At 41.0% G+C, this 22666-nt stretch overlaps 1 protein-coding gene across 1 annotated transcript in view; it reads right to left on the reverse strand.

Moving 5' to 3' along the window:
* Window positions 1–22666, reverse strand: part of LOC141910134 (uncharacterized) — a 239496-nt gene that overhangs the window by 214629 nt on the left and 2201 nt on the right. Inside the window, exons 2-5 of the mRNA XM_074800854.1 lie at window positions 17377–17440; window positions 15224–15367; window positions 11420–11513; window positions 9045–9193 (exon numbers count right to left, since the gene is read on the reverse strand). Of these exons, the coding sequence (XP_074656955.1) occupies window positions 9045–9193; window positions 11420–11513; window positions 15224–15367; window positions 17377–17440 (451 nt within the window). The remainder of the gene's footprint in view (window positions 1–9044; window positions 9194–11419; window positions 11514–15223; window positions 15368–17376; window positions 17441–22666) is intronic.

The raw sequence follows: 22666 nt of genomic DNA on the forward strand, positions 1-22666 counted from the left end.
CTAAGGTTCTTGATGAACCCCTTCAGTTCACTCAGTCCTGGAAGTGTTTGTCTCCACAGTGATCTCCGTCACTCTACGATCCTAGTGAACCCAACCGTGGTACATCAGACACTAAGGTTCTTGATGAACCCCTTCAGTTCACCCAGTCCTGGAAGTGTTTGTCTCCACACTGATCTCCGTCACTCTACGATCCTAGTGAACCCAACCGTGGTATATCAGACGCTAAGGTTCTTCATGAACCCCTTCAGTTCACACAGTCCTGGAAGTGTTTGTCTCCACACTGATCTCCGTCAATCTACGGTCCTAGTGAACCCAACTCTGGTATATCAGACACTAAGGTTCTTGGTGATGTTACGGGAAGGTACAGTTCCTCCGATCCCGTAGGTCCTTTCCAACAGGTCGTCGCTATTATCCTAATTACAGTCAATTGCCGATATACTGCCCTCTCATATACCGCCACCCTCGCCTACCACCAGGTTTTCTCAATGTACATCTCTATACAAATACATAGTAAAACATCCCCGCTATACCGCCATACTCTCTGTACCACAAAAAAATCGTTCTGCAGCGATGTGGGCGATATATCTGTATCTAATATTTACCCGAATCATTTAAAAAACAAATGAAGTGAAACAAATTTCGAAAGAGTCATTTAACAATTTTATTTTGTTATTTTACCGTTAGTAATATTATTATTATCGTTATTATGATAAAAAGTGAACACATACAAGAACAAACGGATGTATTATACTTTAATAGAACGCGCGAACACGAGAGAGATCGGAAACAATTTCATTTGCATAATTATATATTCACCAACCAATGGGAAGAGAGATAGAGAGTGAGAACATACAGAATGTGTGACGACTTATGTGAGAAAATCGATAAATGTATATATTCAAATAGCGGAAGAATTCGAGGAAATTTGATTACATTATAATATGCAAAACAGCCGTGTGTCAATATTAACCAATCGGATGTATGTGTGTTTTAATTTATGTTGATATATGCAAAATTATTTTTTAGATGACCAACCGCGCCTGAATCATAGCGAAGTATTTTTAGATGGCCTTAAAATGGTCTTAACTCGAATTGGAATCTTGATACAACAATCAGACAAAGTGACCATTCGAAAATATCCTTCCCTCAACACGGGCTTAAAATACAGATAATAAGATCTTTGAAGACTCGATTTTTTAACAACTTTGAAATGCGTCAAACGGCATGCGCGAATAATTACATCTTGACAATTCTTGTTTCCATAATAAATAGAAAGGAATTCACGAATGGTAAAGTTAACATACAAATCAACATAAACCCAAGCTGCCGTGTTGCCCAGCCATAGCCCAAATGTTAGAAAAGTCTAAGGTCGAAAACAAATCTAACAACTTAACACCAGTTTCCAGAGATCTAAGACCACTTTTGGACTTAAGTCTCGACTTTGGAACCGGCTTAGGGCCCAGTTGCATAGCGATGACTTGAGTCCAAAGGTGGTCTTAAATCTTAGAAAACTAGTGCTAGATTCGCTGAATTACTTAAGTTGGTATTGAATCTAAACCACGACTGTGCAACGAGACACAACAGCTGTTTCTATTACTTAATTCATATGACGTCACATAGGATGATATGCCTTCGGGTCGATGCCGTCGGGTTCGAGTCCCTAAAATATATCAATTGGTGACAATATGATTTTTTTAACCTGGGCCATCCCTGAGGCAGGGCTGACTTGATGAAATGCTACCGCCAGCTGCGCTTCTGCTATTCCGGGATTCGAACCCGGTGGCATCGCGAGACTCTGTCTTGGACTGTCGAATGCACGGTATAACCACCAAATAAAGACCCCTAGGTCCAATCAATCAGAATGCGATAAAAATCGAAAACAAATTCAATTTTCGCTGATTATTTTTGACGGTTGACAACAGTCGATATTTCAATTCGAATTTAGTATCGCTGGTGATCATATTCTTTTTGAAAGACCACGTGATCGTCAACATTAAGATAAACACAGAACAATAAGCGGGAACGACGACCTCTCAAGAATCCGCTAGGTGCCGCTGAATACATTTTCCACAGCGTCCCCTTAGCAAGCGTTAAACGATAAGCCCGTGCCATTTTCGAAAAATGTTTAAAGCTTAACCCCAATCGTGAAAAATGTTTTCCTCAATTATAGGCCTACCCACAAGATCTAGTGTCTATCGCTTGCGGTAGATGGCGCTGTGCAGAAGATGCTTAATAGTTGGTTTAAGTTTAAGTGATCAATGTCATGGTGACAATTGAAATTGCATTATTACCACGGTATTCGTCCATCCGTCAACTCTAGACACTCTGCTTTGAAATTAGTAGATTTTCAATAAGTTGATAAAGTTTATTCTTAACCCACAACTGTGGAGCTTAGCCCAGACTACTAGCGATGCCTGGTGGATTTTTGAGGAGTCAGCATTCTTCCCGTTTTGCGTTTGTAGTTAAATATAAAAAAAAATATTATTGTCCTACAATGATCCGGAGCCAGTTCCGCAGTTTATAGATCCGCGGCCAGTTCCGCAGTTTATAGATCCGCGGCCAGTTCCGCAGTTTATGGATCTTCGGCCAGTTCCGCAGTTTATAGATCTATAAACTCTGTAGCGTGAAATCTGAACCCAAAACCGTGGAATAGGGTCATATATACTACCGTCTATTCATTTTCATCTGGCATCGATTTTTTGGGGGATATTTCTCTCGATAACATGTACCTTAAATTGGTATCAATGCGCGACCAGTGAAACCATCGTATCATCACCAAATTGAGGCGTGTCTTACAGAAATATGCCCCAAAAAATCGATGTCATACAAAAAAAACAATAGACTTTAATCATAATTTACAATTATTTAGAAAAACCAGCAGTCTTAATTAATCGGTGACAATTAATAATAAAATTACACAATTATTATAATTATATAATACAGAATGAGAAAAATAAATTATCATATTCAATTCTTTAAATTTGTAATTACCGGAGGCTTAAATTATCATTATTATTATTACTTTTTTTTAGAAAAACCAACCGCGCTAACGACCCCGTATCAGAGGCAATACGATGAGAAATATCTAAATGATCACGACACCAAAAACGTGGATACACTGCAACAACATTCATCTTTAAAGAGCTTTATATATATATATATATGTATATATTTATAATTACAATAACAACAATTATAATATTCATACATCATATATATATATATATATATATATATATATATATATATATATATATATATATATATATATATATATATATATATATATATATATATATATATATATATATATAGATGTATATATTCGAACCTGATTCATTTCCAAGATTCACCCCCGAGCACATTCATGCATGCAATAAACAAGTTGAGGTCACACTTCCCATTTCACGGGGGGGGGGGGGATGTCAACATAAGATAAATCGAATAAATAAAATCCTACAATAGGAACGAGTATGATATGTTTCCTTTGGATAGTATCCTGAAGATGACTATTTCCAATACAGTAAAAACACTAATATAGTCATCTCCAGTATTACTGAAATTATAACTAATTCATGAAAAGTGTATAAAATCCTGGGCCAGCAGTTGCTCAAAATTTGGTTAGAGTTAACCAGTTGATAATGAGTTGACATAGTGACAGTTTAAAGTCCGTTGTTACTGTGATATCCGCCAGTTTCCTTTAACTAAATTTTCAGCAACTGGCTCCACAACAAAAATACAAAAATTAATACGTAAACATTTTATTACTTGATTAGTCTTTTTGTTCCGGGCTGTGCAAATATGTCTCAGACTTATTATCAGCTATTTTAAAGATTGTCTGAAGATGACTATCAGGATAAAGTCGAAACGTTGAATAAACTACACTAGCTCAAGGAATACAGTATTTCTGAAGATGACTATTAGGATATAGTCGAAACGTTGAATAAACTACACTAGCTCAAGGAATACAGTATTCCCGAAGATGACTATTAGGATATAGTCGAAACGTTGAATAAACTACACTAGCTCAAGGAATACAGTATTCCTGAAGATGACTATTAGGATAAAGTCGAAACATTTAATAAACTACACTAGCTCAGGGAATACAGTATTCCCGAAGATGACTATTTATAGGATATAGTCGAAACGTTAAATAAACTACACTAGCTCAAGGAATACAGTATTCCTGAAGATGACTATTAGGATATAGTCGAAACGTTGAATAAACTACACTAGCTCAAAGAATACAGTATTCCTGAAGATGACTATTAGGAAAAAGTCGAAACGTTGAATAAACTACACTAGCTCAAGGAATACAGTATTCCTGAAGATGACTATCAGGATATAGTCGAAACGTTGAATAAACTACACTAGCTCAAAGAATACAGTATTCCTGAAATGACTATTAGGATTAAGTCGAAACGTTGAATAAACTACACTAGCTCAAGGAATACAGTATTTCTGAAGATGACTATTAGGATAAAGTCGAAACGTTGAATAAACTACACTAGCTCAAAGAATACAGTATTCCTGAAATGACTATTAGGATTAAGTCGAAACGTTGAATAAACTACACTAGCTCAAGGAATACAGTATTCCCGAAGATGACTATTAGGATATAGTCGAAACGTTGAATAAACTACACTAGCTCAAGGAATACAGTATTCCTGAAGATGACTATTAGGATATAGTCAAAACGTTGAATAAACTACACTAGCTCAAGGAATACAGTATTTCCGAAGATGACTATTAGGATATAGTCAAAACGTTGAATAAACTACACTAGCTCAAGGAATACAGTATTCCTGAAGATGACTATTAGGATTAAGTCGAAACGTTGAATAAACTACACTAGCTCAAGGAAACATTTCTTTTCTTTCCAATTGTGGGATTCTATGTTACCTTTACAACGGGGCGCACAATGTTTCATCAATGGTTATTAAGTTGCAATCTTGCAGCCATTTTTGTCACGTGACGTGACGCCATATTGGATGCCGTACTAGTGATGATAAGTACGACTAGTTTCTATATCCCCATTTCCCAATTCAAACGGATCACATGACTATCGATTTAATGGATCATTCAATATTCAAATCGCACAACAGTCGCAACCGTTCTTAATTCAACCTTTACAACGGAAAGTGGTAAACCCCCCTTTTCACACTCAGTCACAATTATTTACTCTAAAATTCCTAAAAAGTAACGACCACCAAGATTTATTTATCAATAAAAAACACATTTCTTTCGAGATTATTTAGGGTAGACAGAGTATTTGAACACTTATTGATAAAAAATTCTTTAAAAAGCCTTCGACATCCGGCATCAGAGTCGGCAATTCCAAATCTTTTCTAATACGGTCGGGTGTTATTAACAAATTTTGGACCATGACAAATTTGACGGTAACATCACCATAAACTCCTAAATCTAATAGGTTTAAATGGATCATCGATTTCGTGGATATACGATCGAGTGTGAATGGGGTACCGGCACTCACCAGATGGCGCAACGATTCATTTCCGTAGTGAAAATGAGTTCATATTCAATGCGATTTGAACTTGATTTGAAGGCTTCTAATACCGAGTCACAAATATACATAAGATTTGCTTCTCATTATCAGTTTATGCTCAATAGACAGCACTGAAAATTGATTGACTTATCGGAAAAGTCGATTCGAATTTAGATGAAATGAAAAATGTAGGAGAAATTGATGTGCGGTAACCTGTGCCACTAACGACACCTGGGGAATCATCGCGGAAACCTCGCTTGCCACAGTAACGGTGCCGTTACCCCCATTCAGATCGATTCGTCGTTTTCTTCAAAGTTCACGATACGATCATAATTACGAAAAGATTTAACCATATTTCAAAACCTACATATATTGATTAATTGTGATTAAGTTTAGTAACTTTGTGCAGATTTTAAATCGAATTTCAATGATTTTTAAATCGGCCGCCATTTATTAAACAGCCAAACGATGAGCCTAATTATCATATTTAAATGAGCTCTTAATGAATCTAACACTATATGCTAATTGGATAAAATTTTTATAGGGGGAATAACCGGACCATTTTCGCATCGACGTTTTAAAATGTTCATTATAAAGCTAGATTGTTAATACCTCACGCGTTAGAGACAGCTAGGAGGAACTCGAAAGTAACAAGGTCAAGGTCAAGGTCACGACGAGACAGACGGACGAACCGGAATCCCTTGCGCGCGCGCATGCGCGTTGCACTAATCTCGAGAAATCTCGCGCCGCTGGATACTAAAACAAACACCGATTTGATGTTCATTTAACCATAATGCATCTCTTCACTCTTCCAGCAACCATTAAAGAACCAAGGCTAACATAAGAAAAAATGCCAGCATTCATAGCTGGTCACGCACACATCAAATCAAGTCTATTATTTTAGTATATATGACAATAGCATATATATATATATATATATATATATATATATATATATATATATATATATATGTACAGTATTTGCATGATTGGATTGTTAGAAGGATAAGTGCGTGAAGAGACAAAAATCGATTGGAACACTCTCTGATTGATGACGTCATCAATCATCGCATCCTGTTTGCGTCGTGATATACGTTGACCGGTGACGTCACTTCCTGCGCCGCACACGTATCGCGAAGTAGCTTACGTATTTTCCGCGTTTTCTCGCGTCCATTTTGAGAAATCGTAGTTACACAGAAGAATCAGGATACGCACGACGCGCGCCTCTTTATTGTGGAGACTGGAATATATATTATGCACTTCCGGGAAGTGTCGATGTTCGAAGACAAACTGTTGTTGTTTGAAGTCACACAGAATTTAAGGCAACGTTCTCTATGAATTCCATACAGCAGTTATAACTACTTGCCGGTCATCATTCGAACGAATTCTAGAAGAAAAAAAAGAAATAAACTCATTATTTATTACGCGCACAGATTCTAAAAAAAGAAATAACGATTATGATAAAGGATTGGACAAATACAATTAAAAGTTCGTCAAATGATCAGAAATGAACTTATCATTAGAAGTTTGATATGAAGTTTGTTTAAAGAGTATTTTGGCTTTAAACTCTGTTCTAGAGAGGAGGACGTTACATCGACGGCGGTAATGAAAGAATTGAATGGAGGTTTCTATGTTTTGTGTTAAAGATTTGCTGTCATGGTAACCAAGGGTTTTAGAAGATCGAAAACAGCCTCAAGCATAAACAAAACATGGGCCATAAAACATACTGTATAATACATACTAATGTCTGTTTCAAATTGACTTGAGAGTACCTCAGTTGGCCTAGCTCAGTCAGTTTTGGTAGTACATACCTGATAAAAGTCTTATCAGGACCAGAAAGCATTGGCAGTTGATCAAAAACATTGATTTTTGATCCGTTTGAAACTGTATTGAAGGATATCCAAAAAGTCTTCCCTGAAAGGGGTTAAATGAAGAGAAGTGACTCCATGATTTGAAAGTTTAAAAATATGTTTCCATTTCTACACACCAAACATCGGTTGGTAGGCATGGAAACATATTGTTAAACTTTCAAATCATGGAGTTACTTTTCTTTATTTAACTTCTTTCAGTGAAGACTTTTTAGAAATCCTTCAATACAGTTTAAAACGGATTAAAAATCAATAGTTAAGGTCAACTGCTAGTGTTTTCTGGTCCTCATGAGACTTCTATCAGGTATGTACCATCAAAACTGACCGAGCTAGGCCAACTGAGGTGCTTTCAAGTCAGGTTGAAATTTGTCTCCCCAACCGCAGCTGTGATAGGAGGGGGTTCACTGAGAACCTATTGCGACTGTTCTACTCTCGCTACAGCTGTGAGGGGGAGGGTTCACTGAGAACCTATTGCGATTGTTTTACTCACTGCTCTCCCGCTACAGCTGTGAGGGGAGGGGGTTCATCGAGAACCTATTGCGTCTGTTCTACTCCCGCTACAGCTGTGAGGGGAGAGGGTTCATCGAGAATTTATTGCGACTGTTCTACTCGCAGCTCTCCCACTACAGCTGTGAGGGGAGGGGGTTCATCGAGAACCTATTGTGACTGTTCTACTCGCTGCTCTCCCACTATAGCTGTGATAGGAGAGGTTCACCGTGAGCCTATATCGCGTCAGTTCTAGTCACTAGAGATCGATATAATGTTCGAATCAGCTACAATCAATCATCGTCTCTCGTTTCAATCAAAAATAGAAAGTAACGACCGCTTAAAGAACAGACGAATTCAGCTTCTATTTCCGTAATAAACAACGTGCACACTCAGTATTATTACTGTAGGCACTCGGGTATAGCGTTAATGAGGCGTTTATGTGAAAATTCAATGCAAATGGTCCCGATATAACGATATATCAATAGCAGTTTTATAGTCACACAAAAATTATATCGTTTTTTTCTGAATGAATCATAACGTGTTAGAAATATTGAGAGAGTTAACATCACAAGAGTCTGTGTTATAGAAACTGGAATTACTAGAGAAAGTGTGCAACTGGGTCCAGAAACTAATTGAACCCACACAACTGTGCAACTGGGTCCAGAAACTAATTGAACCCACACAAGTGTGGAACTGGGTCCAGAAACTAATTGAACCCACACAACTGTGGAACTGGGTCCAGAAACTAATTGAACCCACACAACTGTGGAACTGGGTCCAGAATCTAATTGAACCCACACAACTGTGGAACTGGGTCCAGACACTAATTGACCCAACACAACTGTGGAACTGGATCCAGAAACTAATTGAACCCACACAACTGTGAGCTGGGTCCAGAATCTAATTGAACCCACACAACTGTGGAACTGGGTCCAGACACTAATTGACCCAACACAACTGTGGAACTGGATCCTGAGTCAAACTTAACCCACACAACTGTGGAACTGGGTCCAGAAACTAATTGAACCCACACAACTGTGGAACTGAATCCTTAGTCAAAATCAACCGACGCAACTGTGTAACTGGGTCGAGAGACAAATTAAACACACACAATTGTGGAACTGGATTCAGAGTCAAATTATACCCACACAACTGTGGAACTGTATCAATTATAAACTCACCTTCATAGTTAACCTGTCCGTCTCCATCAATATCAGCCGCTCTAATCATTTCATCCAACTCATCATCAGTCAGGTTTTCCCCTAATGACGTCATCAGATGACGTAACTCAGCGGCGCTGATGTAACCATTTCCGTCCTTATCGAACAACCTGTTTATGATCGAGATCACGAGATTACTATAAAAACAGTCGCCTTCTTATTCCATATGTTTCTAGTAACGTCCACTATAGACGCATTTGGTAAGGATAAGGATAGGGTTATATAGTGGAATTTGGGAAGCAAAACATTTGTCATATTTGAAATAAAAATTGCCCTTGAAAATTCCTTCAATTCCTAGCAATCCGGGGTCTGACTTTAAAACTGAAGTTATTAGCAGAGAATGTCTTGATAGAGCGGTTATTGTTACTCCACACCTCTGACTGAACACCTTCTATAAGTGCCAAACAAACTGCGCCAATCACAACTGGTCTATAGTCTAGTGGTGAGCGTAGCTGTTAGGCGCCCCACACAGGTTCGAAGTCAACTTTTTACCGAATAATTAAGTCACTTTTTTCGACATCAATTTGGATCCTTAAACGCATTACATGATACGATAATCATTTTGTATTTGTTGTGATTCGGTGAATAGATTATCTACACATGAGAGTAAGATAAAGCGCGCATTGTTAGTTATAACGGGTTAGTCACCACGCCGACCAGACGAACGTAGAAACTACGCACAACTAGAGCGGGGGAACTAGGGTTAGGGTTACGAGCGAGCTAGGGGATATTCGTGGGTCGATCGTAGCGATCGGCGGTAGAACTAATTCCAACCACGAGACGCAACTGGTCCCGATCCCATCTTCAGGCTTTTCTAGACTTAACACCAACCAGTCTAAGCCTCGACTGGGCCAGAACTTTGAAACTATAGGTTTCTTAAGGCATTATATCGAATATTAACGGTCTAACCTCATTATTTGAAAACATTATTTCCTCTAAATGAATATAGACTGATTTGTGTAGCCTTTTAAACACATACTTCACGTCTGATATATAATGCATGAAGTGGACTCTTGTGTATAACTCGAATTCATATAGGTTTAATTGAGAGAGAATGCACATGTCATTATTACCTGCTACAGTGTAGAATTAGAATCGCTTCCATAATAATATCGGTAATCATAGTTAATGTGTATATCATATAGCGGTAATACGATTGATACAGAAATAGAGTTTGAGAAATACTGCAGAATTTGGGCAGCTCAACTTCTATCCCGAGTTGGTACCAAATATTGAGTAAAAATTTGCGTAATACGTTTTTCCAATTGAATGTGTATTGTTTGTAATTTAATTTTTAATCTTCTTTCCTCCTGTAGTTTGGATTTTTATTTTTTGGCGAAATAAAGACATATTGTTATTATTCTATCATCAAGATGCTATCGTGGAGTTGGTCAAAAGAGTTTGTGAAATACAGTAGACTCTGTCTCTTACTGCGGTTAAGTTGAGACTAGTAAAATTCTACCCCGAGTTGGTGTCAAATGCTGAGTAAGAGTTTGTGAAATACAGTAGACTCTGTCTCTTACTGCGGTAAAGTTGAGACCGGTAAAATTCTACCCCGAGTAGGTGTTAAATGCCGAGTAAGAGTTTGTGAAATACAGTAGACTCTGTCTCTTACTGCGGTAAAGTTGAGACCGGTAAAATTCTACCCCGAGTTGGTGTCAAATATTGAGTAAGAGTTTGTGAAATACAGTAGACTCTGTCTCTTACTGCGGTAAAGTTGAAACCGGTAAAATTCTACCCCGAGTTGGTGTCAAATACTGAGTAAGATTTTGTGAAATACAGTAGACTCTGTCTCTTACTGCGGTAAAGTTGAAACCGGTAAAATTCTACCCCGAGTTGGTGTCAAATACTGAGTAAGAGTTTGTGAAATACAGTAGACTCTGTTTCTTACTGCGGTAAAGTTAAGACCGGTAAAATTCTACCCCGAGTTGGTGTCAAATACTGAGTAAGAGTTTGTGAAATACAGTAGACTCTGTCTCTTACTGCGGTAAAGTTAAGACCGGTAAAATTCTACCTCGAGTAGGTGTTAAATACTGAGTAAGAGTTTGTGAAATACAGTAGACTATGTCTCTTACTGCGGTAAAGTTGAGACCGGTAAAATTCTACCTCGAGTAGGTGTTAAATACTGAGTAAGAGTTTGTGAAATACAGTAGACTATGTCTCTTACTGCGGTAAAGTTGAGACCGGTAAAATTCTACCCCGAGTTGGTGTCAAATATTGAGTAAGAGTTTGTGAAATACAGTAGACTCTGTCTCTTACTGCGGTAAAGTTGAGACCGGTAAAATTCGGACCCCAAACAGGTGCACTCGGTTAGACCCCAATCGGGATGAACTAACCTGAAAGCTTCCTTTATCTCTTCCTCTCGGTTGCATTCTTTCTCTTTCCGTACCATCATTTTGAGGAATTCGTCGAAGTCAATTGTGCCGCTATCTAAAAGTACAAACAAAGTCAACGATCCTAGGATTAATGAAACTCGAATCCACGGCGTCAACCAGATCAATTTTATCAATGTTATAAGTTTATTTCGGGCGCCGCGCGAGGTTTTCGACGCTTTATCGTTAACCCGTTCAGATTCGTCCCGAAAGATATCATTCACCGTCCGGTGGCTCCCCCTAAGATCGTTAATATATCCAGATTGATTTTGAATCAGTCGCCGCTGCCGAGGTTTTATCGAAGACATATTATCATCCGGTTTGAAGCGCGCGCTGATTTTCACAAAAGTCTCAAAACGCTAATTTATTATCGGCGGTTCTTAATACGCAGTTTTCATCGCACGCACTTCCGTATCCGGTATAGAATAAATCTCGCGAGACTTCGCGTTATTCCCGCGCCATTGCGGTGATCACGGGATTTGGTGGTTTAGTGGAGGGTGATTATAACAGCCGTCCGGACCGAGCAGACGACCGTGATGCTCAGTGCGCCTGTGCTGATGGTTACTACACTGTAACACTGTATTCCCCTCCGCGATTTGCTGCGAGTTTTCATTCGGCCTTCACACCGCGTATCGCATCATCACGTGATACGTTAACGCAATAGATCGCTAGCTTTTTCTCTTTTTTCAAATGATCAATGATTAAAGCCGTTATTTTTCAAATTTATTTGTATTTATGAAATAGTGCCGTATTTTATACAATATGTCTGTACTTTTTTCTCTGAAGACAAATACAGCTTAAACCAAACAATACAGATTGAGGCTCAAAAATAGAGATGACTTCAGTAATGTGACAACTTATCCAAATGATGACTTACACTTAGTAAATTGAATTAGAAATATAAATTTAGACTCAAAAATAGATATGACTTCAGTAATGTGACGACTTTATCCAAATGATGACTTACACTTAGTAAATTGAATTAGAAATACAAATTGAGACTCAAAAATAGAGATGACTTCAGTAATGTGACGACTTTATCCAAATGATGACTTACACTTAGTGAATTGGATTAGAAATATAAATTGAGACTCAAAAATAGAGATGACTTCAGTAATATGACGACTTATCCAAATGATGACTTACACTTAGTGAATTGGATTAGAAATATAAATTGAGACTCAAAAATAGATATGACTTCAGTAATGTGACGACTTTATCCAAATGATGACTTACATTTTAAATTGAATTAGAAATACAAAATTGGCAGTGGGATGTTGACGCGTTTGAGTACATGCTATGATAATCTGTTCATCATTCTCGATAACAATCTGTCAAACAAAATATCATCCGATATAAATTATTCAAATCATGATCACCACCTTCGCGCATGCGTCACTGAGCAATTATATCAGTTAGACCCTAGCCTACCGCGCAACACATTTACCAGTATATTCCGTATATAGATCTATAATTCATTGAATTCGCTTTATCCAAATCGGCCTGGTGGCGATTACCAGAACACGAAATGTCACAATAAATAGCCTATTACATCGTGTTAGTATTTATAATCGATGAAACCATTGATGAAACGTTTTACGTTCATTTTGTAAAAGATTATACAAAATCCAACGCTGAAAGTAAAAAGTTTCAGAAACGCAGGCGATGTTTCCCTGAGCTTGTACGTAGTTTATTCGACTCAGATTAGTGAGTCTTCGGGAATAGTACGATAACCTGTACACTCAAAAGTGGTGAATGGATAATAAGATAAAAGCCCACAATGAACGAATTTAAAAAATTCTAAACTCGAGAATTTATCTCTAATATGTAAAAAACCACGACGTTTCGATCTCACACTAGATATCATCGTCAGGTGTGAGATATAGACTAAAAGCAGGGGTATATATACAGAGGAGGACAGGTTAATTGAGTAAATTGATGAGTAAGTAAGTAATTAGTGTTTGGCAAGGCCTCCTCCGTATATAAAAACGTGGTGAACGGATAATAAGATAAAAATCTACTATGTACAAATTAAAAGAATCAAAATCGGGAATTTATTATTTCAAAAAATCTCTAAAAGATACCGCGACGTTTGGATCTCAACCTTGAGATTATCGACAGGTGTGAGATGGTGACTTAAAACGGACGGGAAGAATATGAGGCTATTGTGTAAATTAGCGAGTGAGTAAGTAATTAGTGTTTGGCAAGGCCTCCTTAGTAAATTATTGACTCATTTAAGAGAACATCGAACGCGGAAATGAGGCCGACTTTCTACTAGCGACACCTGGTGGATCCGAACGCGGAAATAAGACCGTCTATCTACTAGCGGCACCTGGCGGATCCTCGCCTGCCATACGTGGAATCCTCAATTGCCACACTGCGGGTATCCCATTTACTGATGCGTCCATGTTTTATCATACCAACCAACGAAAATCGATTACCAAACCTTCTTCCCACTCGAAACAGGCGACGTAACTTAATACAAGAAATTAATTCTCACATCCCGGAAGAAGAATTAGACTTCGTATACCGGTCACGGGACTCATATACTTATGTCGTATATTGAATGTTTTAGAGACTCATATACGTATGTCGTATATTGAATGTCTTATATCCATCGACCGCTGGGTGTTATCACACAGTAAGTGGCGGAACGCTTACAATTGAAATACTCACTGATAACCATATTTACATTGTACTCGTGTAGTGAAGTTATTTTTGAAGTGTTTGAATTTAAGCGATACCGCCTGTATCTGAACTGTATCCAAACTGTATCCTAACTGTATCTAGATAGTATCTTAACTGTATCCATGGAATACAGTATTCCTGAAGATGACTATTAGGATAAAGTCGAAACGTTGAATAAACTACACTAGCTCAAGGAATACAGTATTCCTGAAGATGACTATTAGGATAAAGTCGAAACGTTGAATAAACTACACTAGCTCAAGGAATACAGTATTCCTGAAGATGACTATTAGGATATAGTCGAAACGTTGAATAAACTACATTAGCTCAAGGAATACAGTATTCCTGAAGATGACTATTAGGATAAAGTCGAAACGTTGAATAAACTACACTAGCTCAAGGAATACAGTATTCCTGAAGATGACTATTAGGATAAAGTCGAAACGTTGAATAAACTACACTAGCTCAAGGAATACAGTATTCCTGAAGATGACTATTAGGATAAAGTCGAAACGTTGAATAAACTACACTAGCTCAAGGAATACAGTATTCCTGAAGATGACTATTAGGATAAAGTCGAAACGTTGAATAAACTACACTAGCTCAAGGAATACAGTATTCCTGAAGATGACTATTAGGATTTAGTCGAAACGTTGAATAAACTACACTAGCTCAAGGAATACAGTATTCCTGAAGATGACTATTAGGATTTAGTCGAAACGTTGAATAAACTACACTAGCTCAAGGAATACAGTATTCCTGAAGATGACTATTAGGATTTAGTCGCAACGTTGAATAAACTACACTAGCTCAAGGAATACAGTATTCCTGAAGATGACTATTAGGATAAAGTCGAAACGTTGAATAAACTACACTAGCTCAAGGAAACATTTCAGACTCTTTTTATTCTTAGTGCGCAAGGATTTTCGACATCGTTTTTACAACACGGATTCAGAGAGTGTTTCATCATCGTCATTTCCTTCCCCAAATATCACAGAGATTTAAAAAAAAAACCAAAACGCATCTTAAAAATCGAAAAGAATTTTCAGTTTTCAGTTGCTCACGATAAATAAATCTTACCATCTTCGTCGACCTCATTTATCATGTCCTGTAATTCACCTTCGGTCGGATTCTGACCTAATGACCTCATTACTGTACCCAATTCTTTAGTCGTTATCGATCCGTCGCCATCTTTATCGAACAGCGAGAAAGCTTCTCTGTATTCTGTGAAATAGAAAAACTGAAATATCAAAATCGAGGGTTCGTTACAACTACACATACGCCATCTGCCGTCGTGTAGGCACATTATGTGTTTTTATCTTAAAATACGGATTGACCGGGTGATTGACCCCCATTATTCATTTGATTGGTAGATTTCGTTTGATTTATTTTGATTTGGTGTCCCTTTACAAACCACACCTGCCGGGAACGAAACAGGGGGTTAGATGTAGAAATCGAAGTACAGATAACGGATGGACGGACACATTGTGTTCATCACTAGGAGACTCAGAAACTGATGTCGTTCAGTCGTTTCTAAACGAAACAGCATCATTTACAAATTACAATCACTAGTTCTGTACCCTGTTCCACAGTTCAGTTCCACAGTTCAGTTCCACAGTTCAGTTCCACAATTCTGTACCCAGTTCCACAGTTCAGTTCCACAATTCTGTACCCTGTTCTTCAGTTCAGTTCCACAGTTCAGTTCCACAATTCTGTACCCAGTTCCACAGTTCAGTTCCACAATTCTGTACCCTGTTCCACAGTTCAGTTCCACAATTCTGTACCCAGTTCCACAGTTCAGTTCCACAATTCTGTACCCTGTTCCACAGTTCAGTTCCACAATTCTGTACCCAGTTCCACAGTTCTGTTCCACAATTCTGTACCCTGTTCCACAGTTCAGTTCCACAATTCTGTACCCTGTTCCACAGTTCAGTTCCACAATTCTGTACCCAGTTCCACAGTTTACTGATTTGAGTAAAAACCTCAGTTCAAGTTAGAACTAGTTTATGAAGCCGCCCCTGGGAAGCGGTTTCCAATTTTAATGTTGTTGCACTGTCTGTGTACAGCCTACATCGGCAAGCGAGGGATATATATCAGACGGAGTGATTTGTATGCAGCGGGTGGCTCCGAATATTAATCTCCCGGGCCGAACTACGCACGCTTTTTCGCTCGTTTTCGATGAATATTAATCCGCCGCGATGGCGGTGCACGCCAGTCTCTCTCCGCACCGACAAATAGCATGACGTCATTCGCACTAACGTATATAATCTGACGTAAACGTGACGTCACAACAAGACTAAGCAATAGATAAAAGGCAATTACTTTGGGCGAAGTCGATGAATGAGTCCGGGGATGCTCGCCTGGGAATAGGGCCTATACGCCATGGCCCGGTAAGCCCGCGTCACCCAAGGCTCAACATGCATGGACCAGGCCCCAGTCCGCCCCATAAGGCGATAACTATTCCTTTTCCCACACCCTGGCAGCAAACTCCTGCACCGCCCGAGATTTCTAGGGCGGACTGATTGCCGCTAAGTGGGCATGTGAGGCGGAGAGGGGACGTGGGGCGGAGAGGGGATGTGGGGCGGAGAGGGGAGTGAGATGTGGGGTGGAGAGGGGATGTGGCATGTGAGGTGGAGAGGGAGAGGGATGTGGGGCGGAGAGGGGATGTGGGGCGGAGAGGGGAGTGAGATGTGGGGCGGAGAGGGGATGTGGGGCGGAGAGGGGAGTGAGATGTGGGGTGAAGAGGGGATGTGGGACGGAGAGGGGATGTGGCATGTGAGGTGGAGAGGGAGAGGGGATGTGGGGTGGAGAGGGGAGTGAGATGTGGGGTGAAGAGGGGATGTGGGACGGAGAGGGGATGTGGCATGTGAGGTGGAGAGGGAGAGGGGATGTGGGGTGGAGAGGGGAGTGAGATCATCCGGCGATATCGTTGATTATATATACACAATGTTGTTAGATACCAGTAACAACTGAATCCGATAATCCAATCAGCACTCTCGTGCATTCTCGTCGTTCTCAGGCCAAGTCTCGCGAGATTTCAAATTGGTGATTTTTCAACGCGCGTTACAGCAATTATATCACGTGGTATAAACCCGATAGTAAAACAGGCTCTACGCGCATGCGCATTGATCGTGATTATTCTTTGACCATTAGCTGTAAGGGGATGTGGGAGGGGCTGTTCGTCCTTGGCTCGGATTGTGGGAAGGGAACCCTTCAAATCATTAAGTACTCACCGGCTATTTCCTCTTCTGAGAAATTCGGAGTTGTAGCCATCGTTTGGTCATTGCGTCGATTACTCTGAAATATATAGAAAGATGTTTCGTGTTAAATCATCAGTGTTTGTCTCGCAGTGGCAAGCGAGGAACCGCTAGGGCGGCGCTAGTGTCGTTTTTATGGCGTGAATGGCTTCGATGAATCATGATTTTTATGTGAAATCGCGGGTTATAATTTCTCAAGGTCAGTTAGCAGCGCGGCAGTGTAGTTGCAGCTGTATAACGAGACCGAAAACGGCAATGAGTAATGGCACCACGCGTCGCTCCATCTCGATCGGGGCTGCTGTAAACAGCGCCGATCTCTTACAAACTACTGCTGCTGCTGCTACCGAGCAGATACAGAGACAGTGAATGCATTCTCCTCTCCCTCTCACTCTCCTCTCTCTCTCTCTCTCTCTCTCTCTCTCTCTCTGCTGTCTGTCTGTCCCTGTCCCTGTCCCTCTGTCCATATCCATGTCCCTCTATCCGTGTCCATGTCCCTCAGTCCGTGTCCCTGTCCGTATCCCTGTTCCTATGTCCCTCTCTGTCTGTTACTGGCTTACTAATGTAATGATTGCTGGTTACTTTGGTGTCTATCGGGGTTAACTCTATCTATTTAAACTGGATCAAAGTTAATCAACTAACTTTCTAGAAACTAGTGTTTAATACGTCCATGCTCTGACCAACACTGTTGGGAACCTACAGCGACTGTACCATCCTCGCTTGCCAGGGTTTGTTTGCCTCCCGCCGAAGATCACGCCGACACAAACTCTGGCCGCAAACCCCAAACCCTCCAGTGATTTATTACATTGCTGAAGATTTCTTTAGAGCGCAGGTTTCTGTATCCATGGTCCTCCATCCTCCCTTCGGTCTCCCAGCTCGTAGTCACGTCTGAAGCTAGAAAAAACCTCCGAACTGAATAAGTGACGAACCGCAATTGGGCCATCCCGAAATGAAGTTATGTTAAAGAAGACTTCCGTAACGCAAACAGGCCCCGCTTTCAAATCGAAGGTGACATTATAGTCTAGGGTAGAACCGTTGACTTTTAGGGGACCCCAGGGCCCCTGCTCCCTGTTCCTCGACCCAGGGCCCCTGTTCCTTGTCTCTGATCAATCCGTACATTGCTGTAACTGTAGCTTTGCGCGGCAGCCTCACTCTCGCCTGCCACAGCTAGCTCATCGTTTGCGCATTTACATATGAATCGACTCGACGCCAGACGGACATGCTGCTGAGTTATGAATTCAGACATGTTTTGTGATCATCCTTCTCTTCGAACTAACGGCTTTTTTGAATAGACACACACACACACACACACACACACACACACACACGACTGCAGACGGCGTCCATTAGAGATTATACCGTACACACTAATGTAATATGCAATAGAACTTTAAAGCGAGTGTGTGTCATATGATTATAGAATAAATTTATACACATTTATGGAACAGCCAGGGCTTAATAATAATATGTGTAGCGCGCTCATGAAGGCTTCAGCTCGCTCCACACAGTGGTAAACTCATACCCTATACGACTCGCCAGACCTGGCTGCAGGTGATCGAGTTAGGAACTCAGACCCACACTAGCCCGTTTCACATTGCGCACAGTCCGGGCCGGACTGGTGATCCTCGCTTATGCATCTTCATCCGTCAAGGGATTCGAACCCACTCTGCTAAAGCCGTTCTCCGAACCCCTCGACCTCACGAGTCGTTGGAGTCGTTACTAGCCGACCAAAATCAGGTCGGGCCAATCACAGCGCTTGTTACAAACGACATTAGGCCTCTATGGAATTTCCCGTTAAATGGACCAATCAGCGAACACGTAGCGAATGCGGAAGTATTGTCGCGTGTTGATATATGACGTCATGCGCAACAGCGCCAGTAATGGAATCACGCGAGGATGTCGCTAATGGGAAGCCGAAAATCATTTATCCCGCCAGATGGCGCTTCAAACAGTCGGTCATACCTTGTAAAGATTTGTTCATTTTTCAAAGAACTTTGAACTGAATTGAAAAGAAGCTCATTCAACTTTGACTGAAATGTAGTGAGAAATTGAACGCGGGCGACCGAATTACTACTTGCGAACCTAGCGGATCCTCGCTTGCCATAAGAGGAATCCTCGCTTGCCACAGTGGCGTTGCGAGTTCCCCATCGGACGCCGCGCCATATATGTATACGTCGCCGTCGTCGTTCATTTTACGAGGCATCACATTGTTCTAAATGGACCGACATAAATGAGGCGATGCAAACAGGAATATTGGAAAAACAATTTACCCAAGAATATAACGGGAATCGGGATTCGGGTGGAGATAATGCCGCCGCTGCTGCTGCCGCCGCTACTGCTGCTGCTGCTGCTGCTGCTGCCGCTCCTGCTATACCGGGTGTACTCAGCATGCGAAAAACTCTTTTTAAAAGACAGCAATATATACTAGTTGTATACAATTCATCAATATACTAAGCAGCGGTCAGTGGTTTTAGAGCCCGGATCATCCTCGCTTGCCAGGGTTTGATTGCTTCCCGCCGAAGCTCACGCCAACATAAACCCTGGCTGCAAACCCTCCATAAGTCTTATACATTGTCCAAAATGTCTTGGGCAGACAGGTTGCCGCAAAGCGACTACCAGTCCAAGCAACAAGCCAATCAGATGCGTTGTCTTTCGTCGGCAGATTTGTTACGCATCTGATAGGCTAGATATATAGACTGGCGGACGCTCAACGGCAACCTGTCCACCCAAGAATAGAACAGTCACAATGGGTTCTGGGTGAACCCACTCCCCTCACAGCTGTAGCGGTAGAGCAGGGAGCAGAACAGACGCATTAGGTCCTAAAACGTGATTTTTGATTGGCTAATAATGACATCATCTAAGGCCAAATTCGGTTTTCGTGGTCGGAACTATTAATCGAATGCGCTCAATTTCCGAACTATTTTCGGAATATAGAATAGTTCCGGCGACTAACTGAAATTCGGCGGTTTCACTTAATCCTGACTTAGAGGTAACCGAATTTGACCCAAGCTGCGCGTGCACCCGGTTAGTTTGGCTGGGTTTCGTACCGTGGTTGAGGTTAGCGATGCCATCAGGTTCGAATCCCTGCCGAGGGAGGAACGTGGCAGAGTCTCATGGTTATCAGGTTCGAATCCCCGCCGAGGGAGGAACGTGGCAGAGTCTCACGATGTAATCCGGTTCGAATCCCTGTCGAGGGAGGAACGTGGCAGAGTCTCACGATGTAATCCGGTTCGAATCCCTGTCGAGGGAGGAACGCGGCAGAGTTTCACGATGTCATCAGGTTCGAATCCCCGCCGAGGGAGGAACGTGGCAGAGTCTCACGATGTCATCAGGTTCGAATCCCTGCCGAGGGAGGAACGTGGCAGAGTCTCACGATGTCATCAGGTTCGAATCCCTGCCGAGGGAGGATTAGGGAAGCATTGGTCGGGGAGAATTCGAGGCTTTCATCCCCCGAACGCATTGACACTTAAACGCGGCAGTGTAATACACGGATGGCATATGCCATCAGTAGAGCCTACGCGTACGGCACCAGAGACGTTGGCACATACAGGCAACGAACAAGCAGGCGGTATCGAGTCTGGCTGATAATGGGCAGGAAATCACTAAGTCATTAACATTGCATATTTAATTCGACAATTCAGAGCAGAATCGTCGAAAACCATTTAAATTATGCAACGAACGTTCTATATCATGTGTGTGTTCCGTGTAGATAGATACATGCACCGCGGCCGCGCCGGATCGCGCACTGCAGTACACACACAATAATATCGATTTTACTAACGCACACTACGGCGCAGACGCCTCTTCGCGCGACCGACCGAGTCGAAGACCCGGATTCGACATGCTTGATTTGAATATTCAAATTAGGGGGCGCCAGGGACGAGAAACGGAGTATAACCTTGAGCGCAAGTGACCGGCTGCAGAGGCGTTCTATACTTACGAAACTGAATCTTTGTAAATCAAAGTAACGCAATAAAATTCGCAATAAACGATTCGTGGAATTTCGAATCCGTTCTGTTTCCGACGTGGAATCGGATTTAGCTAAACCCAATCAGATTTCGTCAAAATAAGCCTCTAATTTACGGCCATCTTGGATTTTTAGGGTTGTTGCAAGACATATATAGGCAAATGCTCTAATCCGGTGAAATCCAACATGGCCCCCTAAATAGGAAAAAGTATTTCTAGAAGACTTGACTTGTTGGATTAATCAGCATCTTACGACGACCGAGTTTTACTGTTTTACAGTTTTGAGTTTTACAAAGCTCGACGGTTATTGGTTGGAATTTGAATCTTGAATTAACTGACTTAAACCGTCGAACCAAACCGGAGACTGTGGAGGAACTGATTCGAACCAAACCGGAGACTGTGGAGGAACTGATATGAATGAATTAGAGTCAACTCCGAGTTGAAATTAGTAGTTACTTTAAAACTCTATAGATGGCAAATCTCACAACTGAGTTACTGTAGAATTTAGGAACTGGATCGTGAAACATTCTCTAACGCCATCGTGTGCCTATAACAAATAGTTTGTTTGAAGCCGGATTCTTTTTCCCGATTAAACCATCGATCATAATCGATCAGTCGTTCTGCGGTGCAGTGCGGTGCTGTGCGGTGCGGTGCGGTGTTGACCGTTAGGATTCAAAACCCTCCCCAATGATAGAGACTAGTAGAATCTTTCCCTGCCTCCCTCCCTCCCACTATCCCTTCTCCCTCTCCATCTCTTTCCTCTCTCCCCCTTCCTCTCTCTCCCTCGCACGATCTCGCTCTCTCTCCACCTCCCTCCCTCCCGCTCCCCCTCTCTCTCCCTCTCTCCCTCCCGCTCCCCCTCTCTCTCCCTCTCTCCCTCCCTCTCTCTCGGCCGGCGGCGAATCCAACATAATATAAACATACATCCAACTCACTCCCAAACGATTCTTGTAATTGCATTAGACGCGCCCGCAAACGAATTTTCTTCACCCCTTGAGAGAAATCGAGTGACTGCCTTAAAGAATTAATTTATCGTTTGTAGCTGTGTTTCTATTATATCAATAAGCTTCCCTCCTCTGGGTGTATTGCCCTAATCGCGCCGTATATACAGCATTGGCTAAAGCATTTATGGACGTCCGTTATATCCATGTACGCGTGTCCCTTAACGATCTCCTCAGTCTATACATTGTGGTCATACAACAAAATATCTAATCTTCAATATATTTTTTTGTATCATCCAAAAATCAAAGAATTTTATGAAGTAATGATAAGAGAGCAACAATAATTACTTGAAGTTTGAATA

This window comes from Tubulanus polymorphus, chromosome 8, assembly GCF_964204645.1.
Source record: "Tubulanus polymorphus chromosome 8, tnTubPoly1.2, whole genome shotgun sequence".
Classification (NCBI taxonomy): Eukaryota; Metazoa; Nemertea; class Palaeonemertea; order Tubulaniformes; family Tubulanidae; genus Tubulanus; species Tubulanus polymorphus.